The sequence below is a fragment of the Sturnus vulgaris genome, chromosome 2 (genome assembly GCF_052056855.1).
Source record: "Sturnus vulgaris isolate bStuVul1 chromosome 2, bStuVul1.hap1, whole genome shotgun sequence".
Classification (NCBI taxonomy): Eukaryota; Metazoa; Chordata; class Aves; order Passeriformes; family Sturnidae; genus Sturnus; species Sturnus vulgaris.
The window spans coordinates 116,725,180-116,743,063 of record NC_142244.1 but is presented as its reverse complement, the minus strand read 5'-3'; the positions used below and the strand labels follow the sequence as shown (position 1 = coordinate 116,743,063).

At 41.3% G+C, this 17,884-nt stretch overlaps 1 protein-coding gene across 3 annotated transcripts in view; it reads left to right on the top strand.

Annotated features, from left to right (window-relative positions):
• DYRK1A (dual specificity tyrosine phosphorylation regulated kinase 1A) overlaps nt 1–12,178 on the top strand; it is a 72,206-nt gene extending 60,028 nt beyond the window's left edge. For all 3 annotated transcript variants that reach the window (XM_088160492.1, XM_088160490.1, XM_088160493.1), the window contains 9 exons: nt 945–1,037; nt 2,027–2,215; nt 2,852–2,999; nt 4,708–4,994; nt 6,130–6,276; nt 6,580–6,720; nt 6,984–7,290; nt 7,748–7,872; nt 8,651–12,178. In XM_088160492.1, the coding sequence (XP_088016618.1) occupies nt 945–1,037; nt 2,027–2,215; nt 2,852–2,999; nt 4,708–4,994; nt 6,130–6,276; nt 6,580–6,720; nt 6,984–7,290; nt 7,748–7,872; nt 8,651–9,274 (2,061 nt within the window). In that variant the 3' untranslated portion in view covers nt 9,275–12,178. The remainder of the gene's footprint in view (nt 1–944; nt 1,038–2,026; nt 2,216–2,851; nt 3,000–4,707; nt 4,995–6,129; nt 6,277–6,579; nt 6,721–6,983; nt 7,291–7,747; nt 7,873–8,650) is intronic.
• The last annotated feature ends 5,706 nt before the right edge of the window (nt 12,179–17,884 follow it).

Below are 17,884 nucleotides of genomic sequence, written 5' to 3'. Positions count from 1 at the left end.
TGCCCAGGAAAGGCTGAGGGAGCTGGGGCTGCTCAGCCTGGAGAGGAGCCCCAGCTGAGAGGGGCCTCGGCCCTGAGTGTCCATGCGTGTGTCTGTCTGTCCCCGTCTGTCTGTCCCTGTCCCTGTCTGTGTGTCCCTGTCTGTGTGTCCCTGTCTGTCTGTCCCTGTGTGCAGGCAGGCTCAGAGCAGTCCCAGGCTCTGCTCCAGGGCCCAGCCATGGCCCCAGAGCCACGGGCAGGGACTGAGCCCAGCAATTCCCCCTGCACAGGAGGCACAACTTCTGCCCTGGGCAGGGACCAGAGAGGGGCTGGGGTCTCCTCCCTGGGGATATTCCAGAGCCACCTGTGCTGTGGGATGGAGAGAGGGGCAGGCTCAGGGATCAGCCACTCTCCAAAGTCTCCATCACACTCTGGCTGGGTGGGACAGAATTCCCAGAGCTCGTCTGGCACTGCTGACACAACCTTTGGGGATGGTTTGTCTTTGGTAGTTTTGGATTTTATTCTTATTTGGAATGTAATGCAGTTGAATGTGGTGAGCTGGCCCAGTTCTCCAGCAATTCCTGTGAAGTTCCTTTGGAGCTGTACCTTAAAGATGGTGACAGTTCATGTGTCAGTGCTGAGTGAGAGCAGTGATGGAGGAGAGCCTTTGTTGTCAGAGGAGATTTGGATTAAACCTGTTGGGTGTAGTGGGAGGAGAGGTAGGAATCTTGGAATTTACTCCTTTTTGAAAAATTCTTAATGTATTAGAAATTACTAATATATCAAAAAATAACTAAACTGGGTGTGGGGTATTTTTTTACTGTCAGTTAAAAAAAAAACAACAACCTGTTGCATTTAAATAGCTCATTTCTGTGAGGAATTTCACAATTTGATGTAGTAACTATAGCTAAACTATACCATTAAATTGCTATTTTTGTTCTAATTTCTGCCATATTCCCGTTGCAGAGGCGGATGCCCCAAACTTTTCGTGATCCAGCCACTGCTCCATTGAGGAAACTCTCCGTAGATTTGATCAAAACCTACAAGCATATTAATGAGGTAATGGCTGCAGCTGTCTTTAATGTGACCTGATGTTTGTTACAAGACATGATTTAAATGGATTTTCTACAAACAGTCTCATCAAGAGATCCAAAAAAATCGAGTTTTCTCTCAGTTGTTCAGGTCTTGTTTGAGGTCATGGCTGTCGTGGTCCTGTTTTCTGTCCAGCACACAGGAAATCTTTTATCCTGGGATTTATTTTCTCTTGTTTTATAAACACATGTTGAGCTGGCAGGACAAGGAGACACAAGTGGCACAAGCACACTTTGAGCTCAGTAAAACTTTATTAATGTTTCTAAGAGGTTTTAAGGAAAATGTAGAAGTGTTTTCCCTAAATGATTGAATTCAATATTATCGACAAATAGAAAATAAAGTTGTTCAGGTTAATACAGGAAAGCATCAGTAAGTTTCAGACTTTGACAATTAAAGGGAATGTGAAGGGATTTTTATGGTGATTAATTACTTCCTTGGAACTCTTTCCCAATCTTATGGGAAGATCAGGTGGTAATTCTTGTTTCCAAGCTAGTTAGCATTTTGAATTTTACACTGTGCACAGTGTGCTGGGCTGTTTCTGTTCCTTTGGTACCTGTGAACTCCAGAGATCAGTGTTACTACATTTATCAGTGTTATTATTATTATTATTTATTAGTGTTAGTACACTTGTCAGTGCTATTACTACTATTTATGTTAGTACATTTATCAGAGTTATTATTTATTAGTGTTAGTACATGTGTCAGTGGTATTACTATTATTTATTAGTGTTAGGACATTTCTTTAGCTCTGCTTTCCCAGTTCTTCAATTATTCAAGACTTTCATTTGGAATAATGACCTGACTTCAAACACAGCAATAGGAGGAGAGGATTGCTTGGTTTTCCACTTATAAAAGTTGCACTTTAAAACCACAGGATGCTGAATAAAAGCTGATTTTCCTCTTTCTTGAGCTGCTGTGCTAAGCAGGGCTCTTAAGGAAGCTCCTTTTCCCCTCCAGGTTTACTATGCAAAAAAAAAACGGCGGCATCAGCAGGGCCAGGGAGATGATTCCAGTCACAAAAAGGAGAGGAAAGTTTACAATGATGGTTATGATGATGACAACTACGACTACATTGTGAAAAATGGGGAGAAGTGGATGGACCGCTATGAAATCGACTCTTTAATAGGCAAAGGATCCTTTGGACAGGTAATGGCTCCTTCTGTATTTATATCATTTCTGTGTTGTATTTAATTTGAAGTGTTATTGCTGCTTCATTTTGAAATTAAAACTCTCTTTTTCTCAGTCCTGTCATCCTGAGTGCTTTTCAGACACTCATATTTTGTGCTATTTCATGTTACTACAGAAAACATTTAATTATATTTCAGTGTGTGTTGCATTTTGCAATGAGAAATCCTCCACCTTTTGCCATCTTTTGACATTTCTAACTTGACTTTGGTTTTGGTTTGAGTTAGGTTTTTAGTTTGAATTGGGTTTTTAAATTAAAACAATAATTAGTGCTGGATCTTATCTCTTATAAATGTCATTAGCTGCATTTGTTTTGACTGGTTGCAGCTTTAGCCAAGGCTGGAAGGAAGATGGAACTTTTATTTTGTAGTTTTTTGTTTTTCTCAGATTTACCAGTCCTTTAATAGAGTTGGTTTAGATAATTTTATAAAGTGACATTATTGCAACAAACATCACCAAATCGATTGTAGCTTTATTGTTGTATCATCAGAAGAAATTGAATTAAAAAGGAGAATTCTGAATTGAGAAAGGTGAAAAAGGGATTTTGGGTGGGTATTGAAAATGGGATTTTCCTGATGGATTTGGCTTCTCTTGCAGGTTGTGAAGGCTTATGACCGAGTGGAGCAGGAGTGGGTGGCCATCAAAATCATCAAAAACAAGAAGGCTTTCCTAAACCAGGCCCAGATTGAAGTGAGACTGCTCGAGCTGATGAACAAACATGACACTGAGATGAAGTACTACATAGGTATTGAATTAATTTCTGCTCGTTTTGATTTGATTATGAATGGTTTAGATCTTGCTGTAGAGCTTAGGCTGCTTTCAGCTGATTTGCAGATCTATTTTGGAACATTTGTGCTGATATTTGGGGGTTCCTGCCAAGCTGGTGGATCCAGTGAGCCCAGGAAGTGTGGGGAGGAGTTGGAATCAAGTGTAGGAAACCCAGCAGGACATGGAATGGTGGGAGGAGAATTCCAAAGGTGAGAGAACAGGAATTTGGAAAAGGATGTGTGGCAGGAAATGGCATCAGGGTGGAAGCAAACTGTGCCATCTCAGGTGAGTTATAAATAAAGTGCACAGAAGGAACTGCTCTGGGATAATGGAGAAAACAAATCCATGGACACCAAGCTGACCAAAAATCCACATTAATTAAAAGTCTGAATTCTCATGGTGCTCATATTCAAGATTCTATTATGCCAGAAAGGGGAGTGTGTTGCTTTTTCTCTGAAATTTTTTTTCCTGTTTCAATTTTCTTGTGGTAACCTGAAGGTTTGCAAACCCTGCTGGCCTCTGAGCAGAGGAATGTGATGAATATTTCACTTACTTAAAGAAAAAAAAAAGGGCTTGGATTGGTTCCTTTCTTAAATTGACACTGTGCCTGAAGGAAATGAATACAATTCCTTGGGAATATTGATCAGTTTTATTAATTGAAGTAATCAGCTTATAAATTGCGGTGATGTCATTGTGTATTTTAAAGTATTCTCACAATTAAATATTTCCTCTGTAAGGGAGTGATAACTTATTTGGATAATATATCCCTTCACAAGTTTTTAGTTAGTTCAGTTTTACTGAAGTGCACCTGAGGATGTGAAAATGTCCTCTTGTCCTCCAAGTGTGGCAGAAATATTTCATAAATAACACAGAACCAGGAAAAACCCCAATGCTCTTATTTTACTCGATGCTCAGCTTTCTACACATTGAATAAAGTATTTAAAAGATTTCACAAGATTTTCCAGTTTTACTGAGGTGCACCTGAGGATGTGAAAATGTCCTCTTGTCCTCCAAGTATGGCAGAAATATTTCATAAATAATACAGAACTAGGAAAAAAGCCCAATGCTCTTATTTTACTCAACGCTCAGCTTTCTACACATTGATTAAAGTATTTAAAAAATTTCACAAGATTTTCCAGTTTTACTGAGGTGCACCTGAGGATGTCTTGTCCTCCAAGTGTGACAGAAATATTTTGTAAATGCCACAGAACCAGGAAAAAGCCCAATGCTCTTATTTTACTCAACTCTCAGTTTCCTACACATTGATTAAAGTATTTAAAAGATTTCACAAGATTTTCCAGTTTTACTGATGTGCACCTGAGGGTGTGAAAATGTCCTCTTGTCCTCCAAGTGTGGCAGAAGTATTTTGTAAATACCACAAAACCATGAAAGAAGCCCAGTGCTCTTATTCTACTCAACTCTCAGTTTCCTACACATTGATTAAAGTATTTAAAAGATTTCACAAGATTTTCCAGTTTTACTGAGGTGCACCTGAGGATGTCTTGTCCTCCAATTATGACAGAAATATTTTGTAAATACCACAGAACCAGGAAAGAAAAACGCTGCTCTGTGACTCGATTGCTGCTCTGTGACTCGATTGCTGCTCCTCTTTCCTACAACGCTGCGTCGTAATTACCCCACAATTCTCAGGCTTCATTAATGACATTTCCCTGCTTTTCCCCCAGTGCATTTGAAGCGTCACTTCATGTTCAGGAACCACCTGTGCTTGGTGTTTGAGATGCTGTCCTACAACCTGTACGACCTGCTGAGGAACACCAACTTCCGCGGCGTGTCCCTCAACCTGACGCGTAAATTCGCGCAGCAGATGTGCACGGCCCTGCTCTTCCTGGCCACCCCCGAGCTCAGCATCATTCACTGTGACCTAAAACCAGAGAACATCCTGCTCTGCAACCCCAAAAGGAGCGCCATCAAGATCGTGGATTTTGGCAGTTCGTGTCAGCTTGGGCAGAGGGTGAGTTTAGGGTGAGGGGGAAATGGGTGAAAATTCTGTTGATGCTGTTGAAAAATGCGGGGGGGGTTTTAAGTCGTGATTGTCATCTAGCTCATTGAAACTTCATTAGTGATGGATTTAAAACAATCACTCATTTTTAAATAGAGATCCACAGGAGTCAGAATCCCAGGATTGTCAAGGTTGGAAAAGATCTTTAAGGTCAAGTCCAACCATGAATCAGTAGCCCCACATTTACTACTAAACCAAGTCCAAAAGTGCCACATCCACATCTTATTTTGAACAATTTGACAACCCACCACTTCCTTTAGTGCCCCAGTAGATAAAAATCCACCCTATGATAAATTTTCCATGCTTTTTTATTTCTCCTTGGCTGTCTTTTTGTGCCATGCCAGTGGAGAATGTAGCAGCACTTGATTGTAGAAATCTGCAGTGCTAATAAATAAAACAAAAAATTAGGTAAAGATAAATAAATTTTTAAAATACTGTTTTATTATTATCTTATTCCATCTATATTCCTCTTTCCATGAGTGTTCCTTTAGCATGTCCCCTGTTTATGATTAGAGACACTGCAGATTGGATCTTTAGGAAAAGAATTCAGGAATTCATGAACTAACTTCACCAAAAGTGCCCCAATTGTCTCTTGAGGAGTTGGCACTGGCCAGTAGCACCCCATTGCTTTTTCCCAGAATAAATTTAGGAAGAGTGGATCAGAATATGGAATATTGTATTGAAAGCAGCAGTGAGACAGATTTAGATTAATAAAAGAACTTTCTGTTATAAACTAAAAGGAAGGGCTGAAGGAAGACACCAGGAGGTGAAATGACATCTGAATTATTTATCCAAATCCATTATTTATCAATAAGAAGATAATTTTGAAATGTTAGGAATCACAATTTCAAAATTGTGACATGACTCAAGCTGAACTTCCTGCTTTTTTCTCATGAGCATATTTTCCTGAAAATTAACAATTAGATACTTTAATTACTGTAATGAACGTATAGATTTTATGATCTCTGATACCTCATCTTTCCCTGCACCAAAATGGGATTTCATGGCAGTTGTGTTTTGTCACTTGGAATTTTCATTCCCTTGGGGTGCTGTGTGTGATTGTGACTTTGAGATGCTTTTATTGCAGATATACCAATATATCCAGAGTCGTTTCTATCGATCACCAGAGGTGCTACTGGGAATGCCTTATGACCTTGCAATTGATATGTGGTCCCTTGGGTGTATTTTAGTCGAGATGCACACTGGAGAGCCTCTCTTTAGTGGGGCAAATGAGGTGAGTTCTATACCAGGAGCTGGGGTTTTTTTGTTGTGAATTCCCATCATGATTTTCAGCTGTTTGGAATGCATAAATTAGGGAAGTCTGCTAATTCTGAAAGGATTAAACATCAATAACAGGATTTTTGTCAAGACGTAAAATTGCCTGTTCATAATTTTCTGTCTCCCTCTTACTATTTAATTTGTTTTGTCCATATTAAATTCTTCTTAAATTAATTAACTTAGAACTTGTGTGAGTAGCTTGTGCCACAGCTGGGCTGGCTGTCACTTGTCCTTCACAAACCCATTTTATTTGGGACAGGTGGATCAGATGAATAAAATAGTGGAAGTCCTGGGGATACCACCAACCCACATCCTCGACCAAGCACCCAAAGCAAGAAAGTTCTTTGAGAAGTTGCCAGATAGCACTTGGAACTTGAAGAAGACCAAAGATGGAAAAAGGGTGGGTAAAACAATTAGGATAATCATATATATATATTTTAAAATATATAGAATGGTGAGTTGTTACTTTGTTTTGGTTGTTTTATTGGAGACACAGATTTGTTGTTTATTTTGTTCTGTCTTGTCAATTAAATAACATTTCCTGTCGTGTTGAATAGTTTCCTGGTTTGATTTGGAGTATCAAACACTCTTTTGATATATTATCTGTGCACACACATCCAAGGCTTCACACACTGATTCCAAGCCCTCCCTCCCTCCCCACAGGAATACAAACCACCGGCAACTCGCAAGCTCCACAATATCCTGGGAGTTGAGACAGGAGGGCCTGGTGGGCGCCGTGCTGGGGAGTCAGGTCATACTGTAGCTGACTACTTGAAGTTCAAAGACCTCATCTTAAGGATGCTTGACTATGACCCCAAGACACGAATCCAGCCCTACTATGCCCTGCAGCACAGTTTCTTCAAGAAAACGGCGGACGAAGGTACCAACACGAGTAACAGCGTGTCCACGAGTCCTGCCATGGAGCAGTCACAGTCTTCAGGAACCACCTCTAGTACATCTTCAAGCTCAGGTGGGTTTTGTTCATGAACAGGTGATAAAATTTGGCTTCCTAATGTTGTGCACTGCTCAGGCTCCCCAGGGAATGGGCACAGCCCTGAGGTTGCCGGAGCTCCAGTTTGGACAGCGCTGCCAGGGATGCCCAGGGTGGGATTGTTGGGGTGCAGTTGGACTGGATGATTCTTGTGGGTCCCTTCCAACTCAGAATATTCCATGATTCTGTGAAATGTTAATTTTTTTTTCCATACTGTCAAAAAATACCAGTCATGATCACTAAACAATTATTTTAATCAGCTGGAACAGGTAAACAGAAAACCCCCAAAAACCCAACTAGATGAGCAAAAATGTGAGTGATTAACACTGATCTTATACTTTTCCCTTGAAGCACTTTATAAATCTTTATGCTGCCACTGTTTCATAGCTGTAAATTGTGTGTCCCTTTAGTCACTGGGCCTGTTGGGGTTTTGCAGGTGGATCTTCTGGCACGAGCAACAGCGGAAGGGCGAGGTCGGACCCCACACACCAGCATCGACACAGCGGTGGGCACTTCACTGCTGCTGTTCAGGCTATGGACTGTGAGACACACAGCCCACAGGTAATGCACAGCATCTTAGTGCAGAGCACATAAAACTGTAAATTCTCCCCCATGTGGACAATTAATTGGTGTGTAGGTTGATCTTGCTCTTTTAGTAGCTTTTAATCAGGTGTGTTGTTCCAGAGGTTCCTCTAAAGCTGTTGGCACTTTTCAAGGTATGAGCTGTGACATTTTAATTTCATTTGCTTTGCTTATTGTCTCCAGGCTCCTCAGCCAGAGGTCAGGGCTTTATTTTTCTAAGTGTTGTACAAATGCTGTTATTACTGAAATGTAAAGCTGCTCTTATAATTTTGACAGCAAAGTCACTTATCAGAACTCCTTTAACTATTTGAAAATAACATCCAGGATGTGCATTCATTTTTCTTATGGTATATATAGAAAAGTATTGGAAATTATTCTCAAGTGCATGCCTGCATTTTTAGAATGATTGTGCAACTTCAGGGCTTGGTTAAAGTTTTAAAAATTTGGTATAAATGCGAAAAGCCTAATCTCTCATATTTTGTTCAAGGTAGAGAAGTGTTGGAAATTATTCTTAAGTACATGCCTGCATTTTTAGAAAAATGGTGCAACTGCAAGGCTTGGTTAAAGTTTTCAAAATTGGCATAAATAGAAATAACGTAGTCCCTCGTGTGTTGTCCAAGAGCCGCCTGGATGTGACACTCAGTGGACAAGGTGGTCAGAGGTTGGGTGGTCTTGGAGGTCATTTCCAGCCTTCGTGGTTCTGTGTTTTGGTGAAATGAGAGCTTTGAGCCTCAACATTTTGGTTTGAATCGTGCAGGTTCGACAGCAGTTTCCTCCTCCCATCGGTTGGACAGCCACCGAAGCTCCCAGCCAGGTCACCGTGGAGAACCACCCGGTTCAAGAAACCACCTTCCATGTAAACCCTCAGCAACAGAACGCATTACACCATCACCATGGCAACAGCTCCCACCACCACCACCATCACCACCACCACCACCACCACCATGGACAGCAAGCCTTGGGCAGCCGGACCAGGCCGAGAGTCTACAATTCTCCAACAAACAGCTCCTCCACCCAGGATTCTATGGAGGTGGGCCACAGTCACCACTCCATGACATCCCTGTCTTCCTCAACTACTTCTTCCTCTACATCTTCCTCCTCTACTGGTAACCAAGGCAATCAGGCCTATCAGAACCGCCCAGTGGCTGCTAATACCTTGGACTTTGGACAGAACGGAGCTATGGACATGAATTTAACAGTCTACTCTAATCCGCGCCAAGAAACTGGCATAGCTGGACATCCCACGTACCAGTTTTCTGCTAATACAGGTCCTGCTCATTACATGACTGAAGGACACCTTGCCATGAGGCAAGGCATTGATAGAGAAGAGTCTCCCATGACAGGAGTTTGTGTTCAGCAAAGTCCTGTGGCTAGCTCGTGACTAAACTGAAACTAAGTTTGTTTCTTGTGTGTTTTTATAGAAGTGGTGTTTTTCCAAAAAACAAAGTGCAAAGCTGCTTGAATCAGAAGGAGATAAACTCACTGAACCGCTACAGGAGGGCAAAGTTGACTATTTTTTTAAACTTGAAAAGATTGCAAAGGGACAATGAAGTTTGGTTTTTTTTGGTTTTTTTGCTGGGGGGAGGTTTTTTTGGTTGGTTTTTTTTTTTTTTTTAAGAGCCATGTCTGGACCCACCTTAACGGATAGCTTAGTGGTGTTCACCTTTTGCTTCCCCCATCTTAACTTGCCATAACCTAGTCATAGTTTGGTTTTTTTGGGGAGGGGTTTTGATTTTTTTAATTTTTAAAAAAAATTTTTTTTTTTTGCTCTCATTCGACAGGGGTTATTGTTCAAATGTTAGTCATAGTTGCAAACTAGTTTCTTTTTAAAGGCATTGCACATGATTTCTAAAAAAAGGCCCTTTGAAGTTTTGTGGGTGGGAGGGGGAGTGAGTAATATATATATTTTTTTTAGTTCCCCAAACAACCATGGGCACAGAAATGCAGTACTGTAAGAAAGAGGGACCTTCAGATTACACAAATATATTATTCTTCAGCTGTAAAAAGGGACGGTTGTGACGGAGTTTGTGAGGCACATTGAGCATGCGAAGTGGCGGTGAGCAGAACTCTCCTTTTCTGAATCTACTGAGGATCAAAGCAGCAATTGTGATGGGAATTCTGTGGGTGCCACCTTTGGGAGCCCACGGGCAGTTAGGATGGAAATCTGACTGGTTTCATAACTGAGGTGCACTGAGAAGCAATCAACGGGTCGGTCCTGGCCAGTCCTGGGGAGGTCTAAGTGGTGGTCTTTGGGATAACCTTTGGCCTTATGGATTTGGACTCTTAAGTTAGAAGAGCCTACCATTTCAGATGCAATCACTTTTGGACATGCTTTTGCAGACAGTCCTTAATGCTGAAAACACAGAGAATGGGTAATTCAAGAGGCCTTTCTTTTAAAATAGACTTTTGTGACCCACTTATTGTAAGGTATTGCAAGGTCACTTTGCGTGTGTCATAAAGTTGACTTCCTTATTGGTTGAAGGTCACAGGAGTAGTGGTTTGCGTTTGATGGAAATAGCTACAACTGTGTCCCTTCCTGCTTTTTACTTTTTTCTTTTGCTTTTTCTCGGCACGTGGTTTTCTCCACCATTACTTCTGCACAAAGACGTCTTCTGTTCATCCTGAACATTTTTAAAAAAAAAAAAAAATGCAGAATTTTATGTGACTGCTTTTTTGCCTCACAATTATGCTGTGAATTTTACAAAAATTTATTTTCTTTTTTGATAATTTATTGTACCAAAGCTGTTTTTATAGCACATAGATGTCTGTAACCAATAATGTAGCAGTTCTGCACTTTGACACAAGGTGTAACTAGACCATTTTTAAATGTCAGTTGAAAAATTATGGCTGTACTATTGCTTAAACAAAACTGGAACTGTTGTTGAATTCATAGCCAATACATTTACAGCAATCTGTGTACTGAAGATAATAGATTGACATCTACTTGGAGACTATAACATCTGTTACATTATCAATGTGTTCAGGCTTCTGAAGGTTAAAAGGGACACTAGATCCAGAAGCTATGAAACCAGCAGTTGATTCTTGTATTCCTTATTAACATAATTGTAAACTTGAAGGCAAAGACCTTGATTGCATGAACAGGTCCAAAAAAATAATAGGCTGAGTAAAGCAAAACCCTCAAGGGAGACCTGAGGTTAGCAGGCTGTATTTAACAGGTGCCTAATTTTTGGGTAATGCTGCCTTAATATAACACAGTCAGCTTGGCAGTTGCAAAATTTATGGGCCCATCCAAGAGATTTTCTTTTTTTTCTTTTTTTTTTTTTTCTTTTTTTTTTCTTTTTTTTGGTGGGAAAAGGAAAAACAAAAAAAAAGCTGCATAAAAAAAAAACCCTTGGTGAAAGAACAAAGGTGAGTTCCTTGATTGCCCATCCCAGGTGAACAGTGTTGCCCATCCTGTCTTACAGAAGCAGTGATCTACCTCTGCCAGTAAGCCCTTGGAAAAGTTAATTTTAGCAGCAAATGGTCAATTCCATGCGGCCAAGTCGTTTTTTCAGTCGAAAAGGTGGAATTTTTTATACTCAAAAGTGGCAACACAGCAGCTGACTACCATGTAAATGGGAATGAATATTGAGATTAGCATGGTTTTCTTAATGAAATATTTCTTTTTCTACCAACACATCAACCCTGTGGATGAAAGCAGATTTTTTTTCCCCCCCCATTTTTTGCTTTTGTTTCTGATGTTTTTTGGTTTTTCTTTTTGTTTTCTTTCAAAGCTCAGTAATTCAGAGAAGTTTACAGGATTTGGAAGGCTGTCACCTTAGAAAAAGATGCTGAGTTTAGCAATATTTAAAAAAAAAAAAAAAAAAAAGGAATCCAGTTCTTACTGCTGTCTAGGAATAAAAGGGTATCATGGAATTTGGGTAACACCACACGCGCCGTTGCCACCCCTTTAGCAAGCGCCCAAAAAAAACCAAAAAACAAACAAACAAAAAAAAAACCACCCCACACCAAACCTAAAGCAGTTCAAAGAAATAACCTCTACATCGAGAAGACAAAAAAAAAAAAAAAAATCATAAAATCCAGTGCTTCTGCATACTGTGTTATGTTACAGTCCAGTTTTGTGTGCTTTACTACACAGTTTGGTTACAGGACTTCTGTGCATTGTAAACATAAACAGCATGGAAAAGGTTAAATACCTGTGTTCAGATTGTAAGATCTAGTCCGGACTTGCTGTGTATATTGTAACGTTAAATGAAAAGACAAGCCCTTTGTATTATAGTCATGCAGTCTTATGTATGATAAACAGTTGAATAATTTGTCCTCAGACTCTTTACTGTGCTTTTTAAAAAGGTAAAAAAAAAAAAAAAAAAAAAAAAAAAAAAAAAAGAAGAAAAAAAAAAAAGAGAGTAATTTAAGGAAAAAAAAAAAAACCAACAAAAAATGTAAACGTAGTAAGTCTTCCTATGCAATTAACCTACTCCAAGCCATGGTATGGTAGGTATAATTATACTATAATATGTAAATATCAGATACATTGAAACAGACTTAAAAATATGAAAGTAAAAGTTGGAGGCGTAACAGCTAATTTGGAGTTTTTAATTGAAAACCAGCGAGGTCTGCAAATCACTGATGTGTGAACACAGCTCTGCTTGATTCTCATGGACTGTGCTTGTAGTTGGAGTTCTTTAACCCTCATCTCTTAGTCTGAGTGTTCTGATGTGCTCTGCAGCTTCCTCCCCATCCCAGACGAGCTGGTTTTGTGGCCATGGAATGGGATTTTGGGACTGGCCTTCCATTATGTTATCCCCAGAACCCAGCCCAGATCCTCCTGCATCACCACCTCCCTGCTTTGGCTGCAGTAGGACCTAGTTTGGAAAAAGCTGATTTTCCTGTAGGTTCTGCCGAGTGGGAGGAGTTTTTCCCTGTCTCTGGAGTGATTCAGCCAGGTTATTTCCAGTCTTCCTGCAGTTCTGGGGCTGCTGAGTTACAGCTGCTGGCCACCAGAGCCTGGCAGAACGACGAGTAACAACTCCAGTTTGAAAGTATTCCACATAAAAATATGTTAACTTGATTAACCTCCTTAAATCCTTTAACTGTAAAGCTCGTATGGCTCTTCTGAAACCTCAGATGTTTTCAAATCCATTGTAAAAGCTGGAATTGCTGCACACAGCCCCTGGGAGTGGTGCCAGTCCTGCTGTGTGCTGGCAGGAGGTTCAGGTACATCCTTGAACCTCTCACTCGGTTCCTTGTCTGTTTATCCCTCCCAGGATTGCAGTTTTCAACCTTTCAGCCTCAGTTCTTTGCATTAAAAGATTGTAAATTTAGATGATTCTCCATCCTGATTGCTCAGTCCTTTGGGAATGGCTGCTCTGCCAGGATTTAGGATTCCATCCTGTAAGTACAGTGGTGTCTGGAGGGGCCTGGATTCCACAAGGGTTAAATTCACCTGGAAATGTGACTCATCTCCATTATTTATCCCTCTGCCATCCTTGTTTTCATCACACCATCCATGTGCTTATATTTTATCCTGGACAACTGAAAAAAAGACACTTGAAGATCCCCTGTGGAAGAATTCCTGTTGAAGCCCATCAGGAACATCCTTTCTAATAAGGGAGTGAGTGGAAACTCCAGCCTGGTGACACAGAACGTGTTGTGTTGGTTTATAGAATAAATTCATCCCAGTAAGATCAGTCTGGAACTTTTGGGTAGGAAGGAAGTGGCTTTGTGGTCAAAGATACACAAGGAAGTGGCTGCAGAGTAGAATTATTGCTGAGAGTTGTTCTCTTGAGGGTAGTTGGTGTTTAGGCTGAATTTTGGATAATTTATTTACTGGAATTCTCTCAGGGGGGACCTTGTGGCTCTGCACAAGTCCCTGGCAGGAGGGGCAGGGAGGGGGGGTCGGGCTCTGCTCCAGGGAACAGGGACAGGAGGAGAGGGAACGGCCTCAGGCTGGGCCAGGGCAGGCTCAGCTTGGACAGCAGCAGGAATTTCCCCATGGAAAGGGAGCTCAGGCCTTGGCAGGGGCTGCCCAGGGAGCTTTGGAGTGCCCATCCCTGCAGGTGGCACCTGGAGGTGGCACTCAGGGTGACAAGGTGGCCATGGGGCACAGCTGGGACTCCATGGGCTGGGAGGGCTTTTCCAGCCCCAAGGATTCCCAGATTCTGTGATGTTTTACTTGGAATGATTCATATTAAAGTGCACAATACCTGCCCAGCAAAGGAAGGCACCTGGTCAAACAGGGATTTTCTGTTCCATATCCCCGTTTTTGTGAGGTTCTACAACATAAAGAAACAACTTCATGCTGGAAATTTGCAGTTGGTTTTTAGTTTTCCACCTCATGACAACTGTTGAGCTGTTCCTCACCGATGGAGATGCCTTGATTTGATTTCAGCACTTCTCCATAGGAGCCCTGTCAAATTTATGGGATCTGCCTAAACCCGAGGGGGTTTGTAGTTGCTGTTCATTATATTTTATGGTCGATGTTCTGGAACATCAGAGTTAATCACAGTTGGAGTTTTTCAGCCTGGAGAAGGCTCCAGAGAGATCTCAGAGCCCATGCTAGTACCTAAAGGGGCTCCAGGAGAGCTGGAGAGGGACTGGGGACAAGGCATGGAGGGACAGCACACAGGGAATGGCTTTCAACATTAAGGAGCTGGATTTAGGTTAAATACAAGGGAGATATTTTTTACCATGAGTGGTAAAACACTGGCAAAGGTTGTGGCTGCCCCTGGATCCCTGGCAGTGCCCAATTCCAGGTTGGACATTGGGACAGTGGGAGGTGTCCCTGCCATGGCAGGGAATGGAAATAGATGAATTTTAAGGTTCCTTCCAACCCAAAGCTTTCTTTGATTCTGTTAAAAATGGGTTAAAAACTTCTCAGATCTGTTGTTGTATCATCACTGAGTCCTGCTGAGCACTGACTTATGAATCTTCTGCAAAATCACAGGAATTCTGACAGTTTCTGAAAACTTCAGATTTTATAGGTATTGCTTGTGGTGTTGAGTAATAACAGAGGAGCGTGGCTAAGGTATGAGAAATTAAGAACCAAATCCCCTCCTGTAGGTATGAGAAATTCAGAACCAAATCCCCTCCTGTGGGCCTCCCCTTGAGAAAGGAAATGGATTTGATGGATGTCAATTGTCAAAAACCAGTGAGTTAATGACTGGGAAATGATATATGGAAAATTAAATATGGAATTTGTTTGTTCTGAAGAAACTAATGGAAGATCTCAAACAGAAAATAATAATATAAAAAAATCTTTCTTCAGGATCTCTCTTCCCCTTCCCCAGCTGGGGACATCTTTATCACTTCCTGTCGTGTTTCCAAGCTCACCTTTCCTTCAGATTTTCTTGCCAGACAGCTCAGGCAGGAATCCAGGACTCCTTCCCATCAATATCAGCAGCTGGTAGATGGAATTAATAATTCTGAGACTGCAGGGATGATGATGGTGATGATGATGATGATGATGATGGTGATGATGATGAAGACAGGAGGAAAGGCTCATCCTGAACAAGCACAGTGAGCTGAACTCAACAAAGCCTTTCCTAATTTGGAGACCTTTGGAGTCAAGAATTAGCTGAGGGATATCAATCATGAAATCATGGAATGTTCTGGGTGGGAAGGATCCCCAAGGATCATCCATTCCAGCCCCCCCTGGCAGCCTGGAGCTGCCAAAACTCTCCTGGAGCTCTGGCAGCCTCGGGGCCGTGCCCATTCCCTGGGAATGAACTCCTCAAAGCTTGAGTGTCACAGCCTCAGTGACCTGGGAGGAGAAATGCAGGAATCTCAGGAGCCAGGGCTTGCAAAAGCAGAGATGTCACAGAGTTCCTTCGTGGGAACAGTGATGGAGCTTTGTCTTAAGTCCAACATTTCAAAATCTTTTCTCCCCCCCCTCTCCCATATTCCTGTCCTTTCTCAGTGCTTCTCCTTCCCCTTTCCTGCTTTCCACTCTGACCCTTCTCCCCTTCCTACACTTTTTCTCCTTTTTCACATTTTTCCCTCCTTGTCCCATCTTTCAGCTTTGAATTTTCCCTCTGCTTCTCTTTTTTCCCCTTCTTTTTCCATGTCTGTCTTTCCCTTCTTTCCCCGCTGCTTTTCCCTGATTTCTCTCCCCAGTTGCTTTCCCAGTCTTTCTGCTTCCCTTTCTCGCTGTATTTTTTTCCTTTCCCTGCTGGTTCTGTTCCTCTCTTTTCACAGTTTTTCCTGTGTCTTCCCTGCTTTTGGTTTCCTGTCATTCTTTCCCTGTTTTTTCTTGCTCCTCCTCCCCTGCTCTTCCCTTCCTCTCCCTCCTTCTTCCCCTTTTGGTTTCCTCCCAGGTCTTTCCTTTTTCCCCTTTTTCTTCTTGGTGCTTTCAGATTTTTTTTGCTTTGACTTTTCCTCCCTTCCTTTGAATTATCTTCCATTATTTTTTCAGGATCTTTCAACATCCCCCCATTATTTTTGTTATTCTTCCCTGTGTTTCCTTTCCACTTCCCATCTTTTCTGCTTGTTTTTTTTCCCCTGCCTGTCTTTCCCATTTCTTTTGCCACCCTTGATTTGCATTTGCTTCCCCCCACTTTGCTTTCCCCTCAGGTCTTTTCCTCCTTTCCAATCTTTTCTTTTTTCCCCCATTATTTCAATACTTTTGGGGTGCTTCTGTGCTTCCTTTCCTCACTTCACTGCTTTTCAAATTTCTTTCCCCTTCCTCCTCCACCTTTTCCCAAATATTTTCCAGGTGCATTTCTTCTTCCCTTTGTTCATTTTTCCATCCCCTCCCTGTTTTTCCCTGCTTTGACTTATTTTCCATTTTTCCTATCTCTTCCATGCTTTTTCTGGGTAATTTAATTTCCTTTTGCCCTCTTCCTTCCTTGCCTTTTCCTTGCTTTTCTATTTTCTATTTTTCCTTTTTTTCCATGCTGTTATTCCCACTCCCTATCCTTTTCAATGTTTAAGAGACTTTTCTCTGCTTTTCAGATCCTTTTCTTGCTTTTCCCTTCCCTTTTTACTTGTTTTCCTTTCCCATTCCCACTGCCTGCTGTGCTTTGACTTGATTTGCACTGATTTTTCAGGTATTTCCTTTTTCTTCTCCCCTCCATGAAAATATTCCTTTTCATAACCCTCTTGATTCCCTTCTTGTTCTTTCCCTGCTTTTTTTCTTTTCCTTTTCCTTTTCTTTTTCCTTTCTCTTTTCAATCCTTGTAACTCTTCACTGATTTTCACCCCTTTCAGGTCTTTTTCTCCCCATCCTTTTCTTTATTCTCACTTCTGAGGAAAAGAAGAACTTTTTTTTTTGTTCTTTTTCCCCCTATATAATTCTAAATTGATTCTACTGGACCTGTAAATGCTCCATTAACAGTTTTTAGTTCTCTTTCAACTATTTCCCCATTTTCTGTTTAGTTTTTTGTCTTTATAACTTTTTGTTGGTTGAGAAAACTTTTCTCCCTCAATTGGAAATGTCCTAAGGAAAAAGGGTTGCCCATGGAAAAAACTTGGGAGTCACAACCTGTCCTGGTGCAAAGCAGAGCTGTGATTTTCCCTCTTGGGAAATGCTGAAATCCAGATTTTTCTCAATTTTCTGTATCCTCACCAGACATCTGGGGAGAGGGTGATGGCAAATCCCATAAATGACGTGGCAAACTGGGACAAAGTTCATGGAATCTGTGAGAAACCTGAGAAACCTCCCCAAGGCTGGAATCCAGGGAATGGCACGTGGGAAATCTGCAGCTCCATGGAAAGGTCCAGGGGGGAAGGACTTGGAGAAGAAAGGATGAAGGGAATGGAAAAGCTCTCCTGGATGGAGACTGGGAAGACTCAGGCTGAGAAAAGACAAAAAAAAAAAAACCTTAGAAATTAAAAATACACCTGGTGTGGTGTAGTCAGTCTAAAAGACAATTTTGTCTTTGTGAAGTGAAATTGTTTTGACTGAAAAGTTGAAATGGAATCGAATTTGGGAGTGGGAAAATCCAAACTTTTCCATGTGAAAAAAAATCCAAACTGATCCATGAGTCCCACTGGATCCACTGGGATGTATCAGAGCTGCTGGATAATGGTA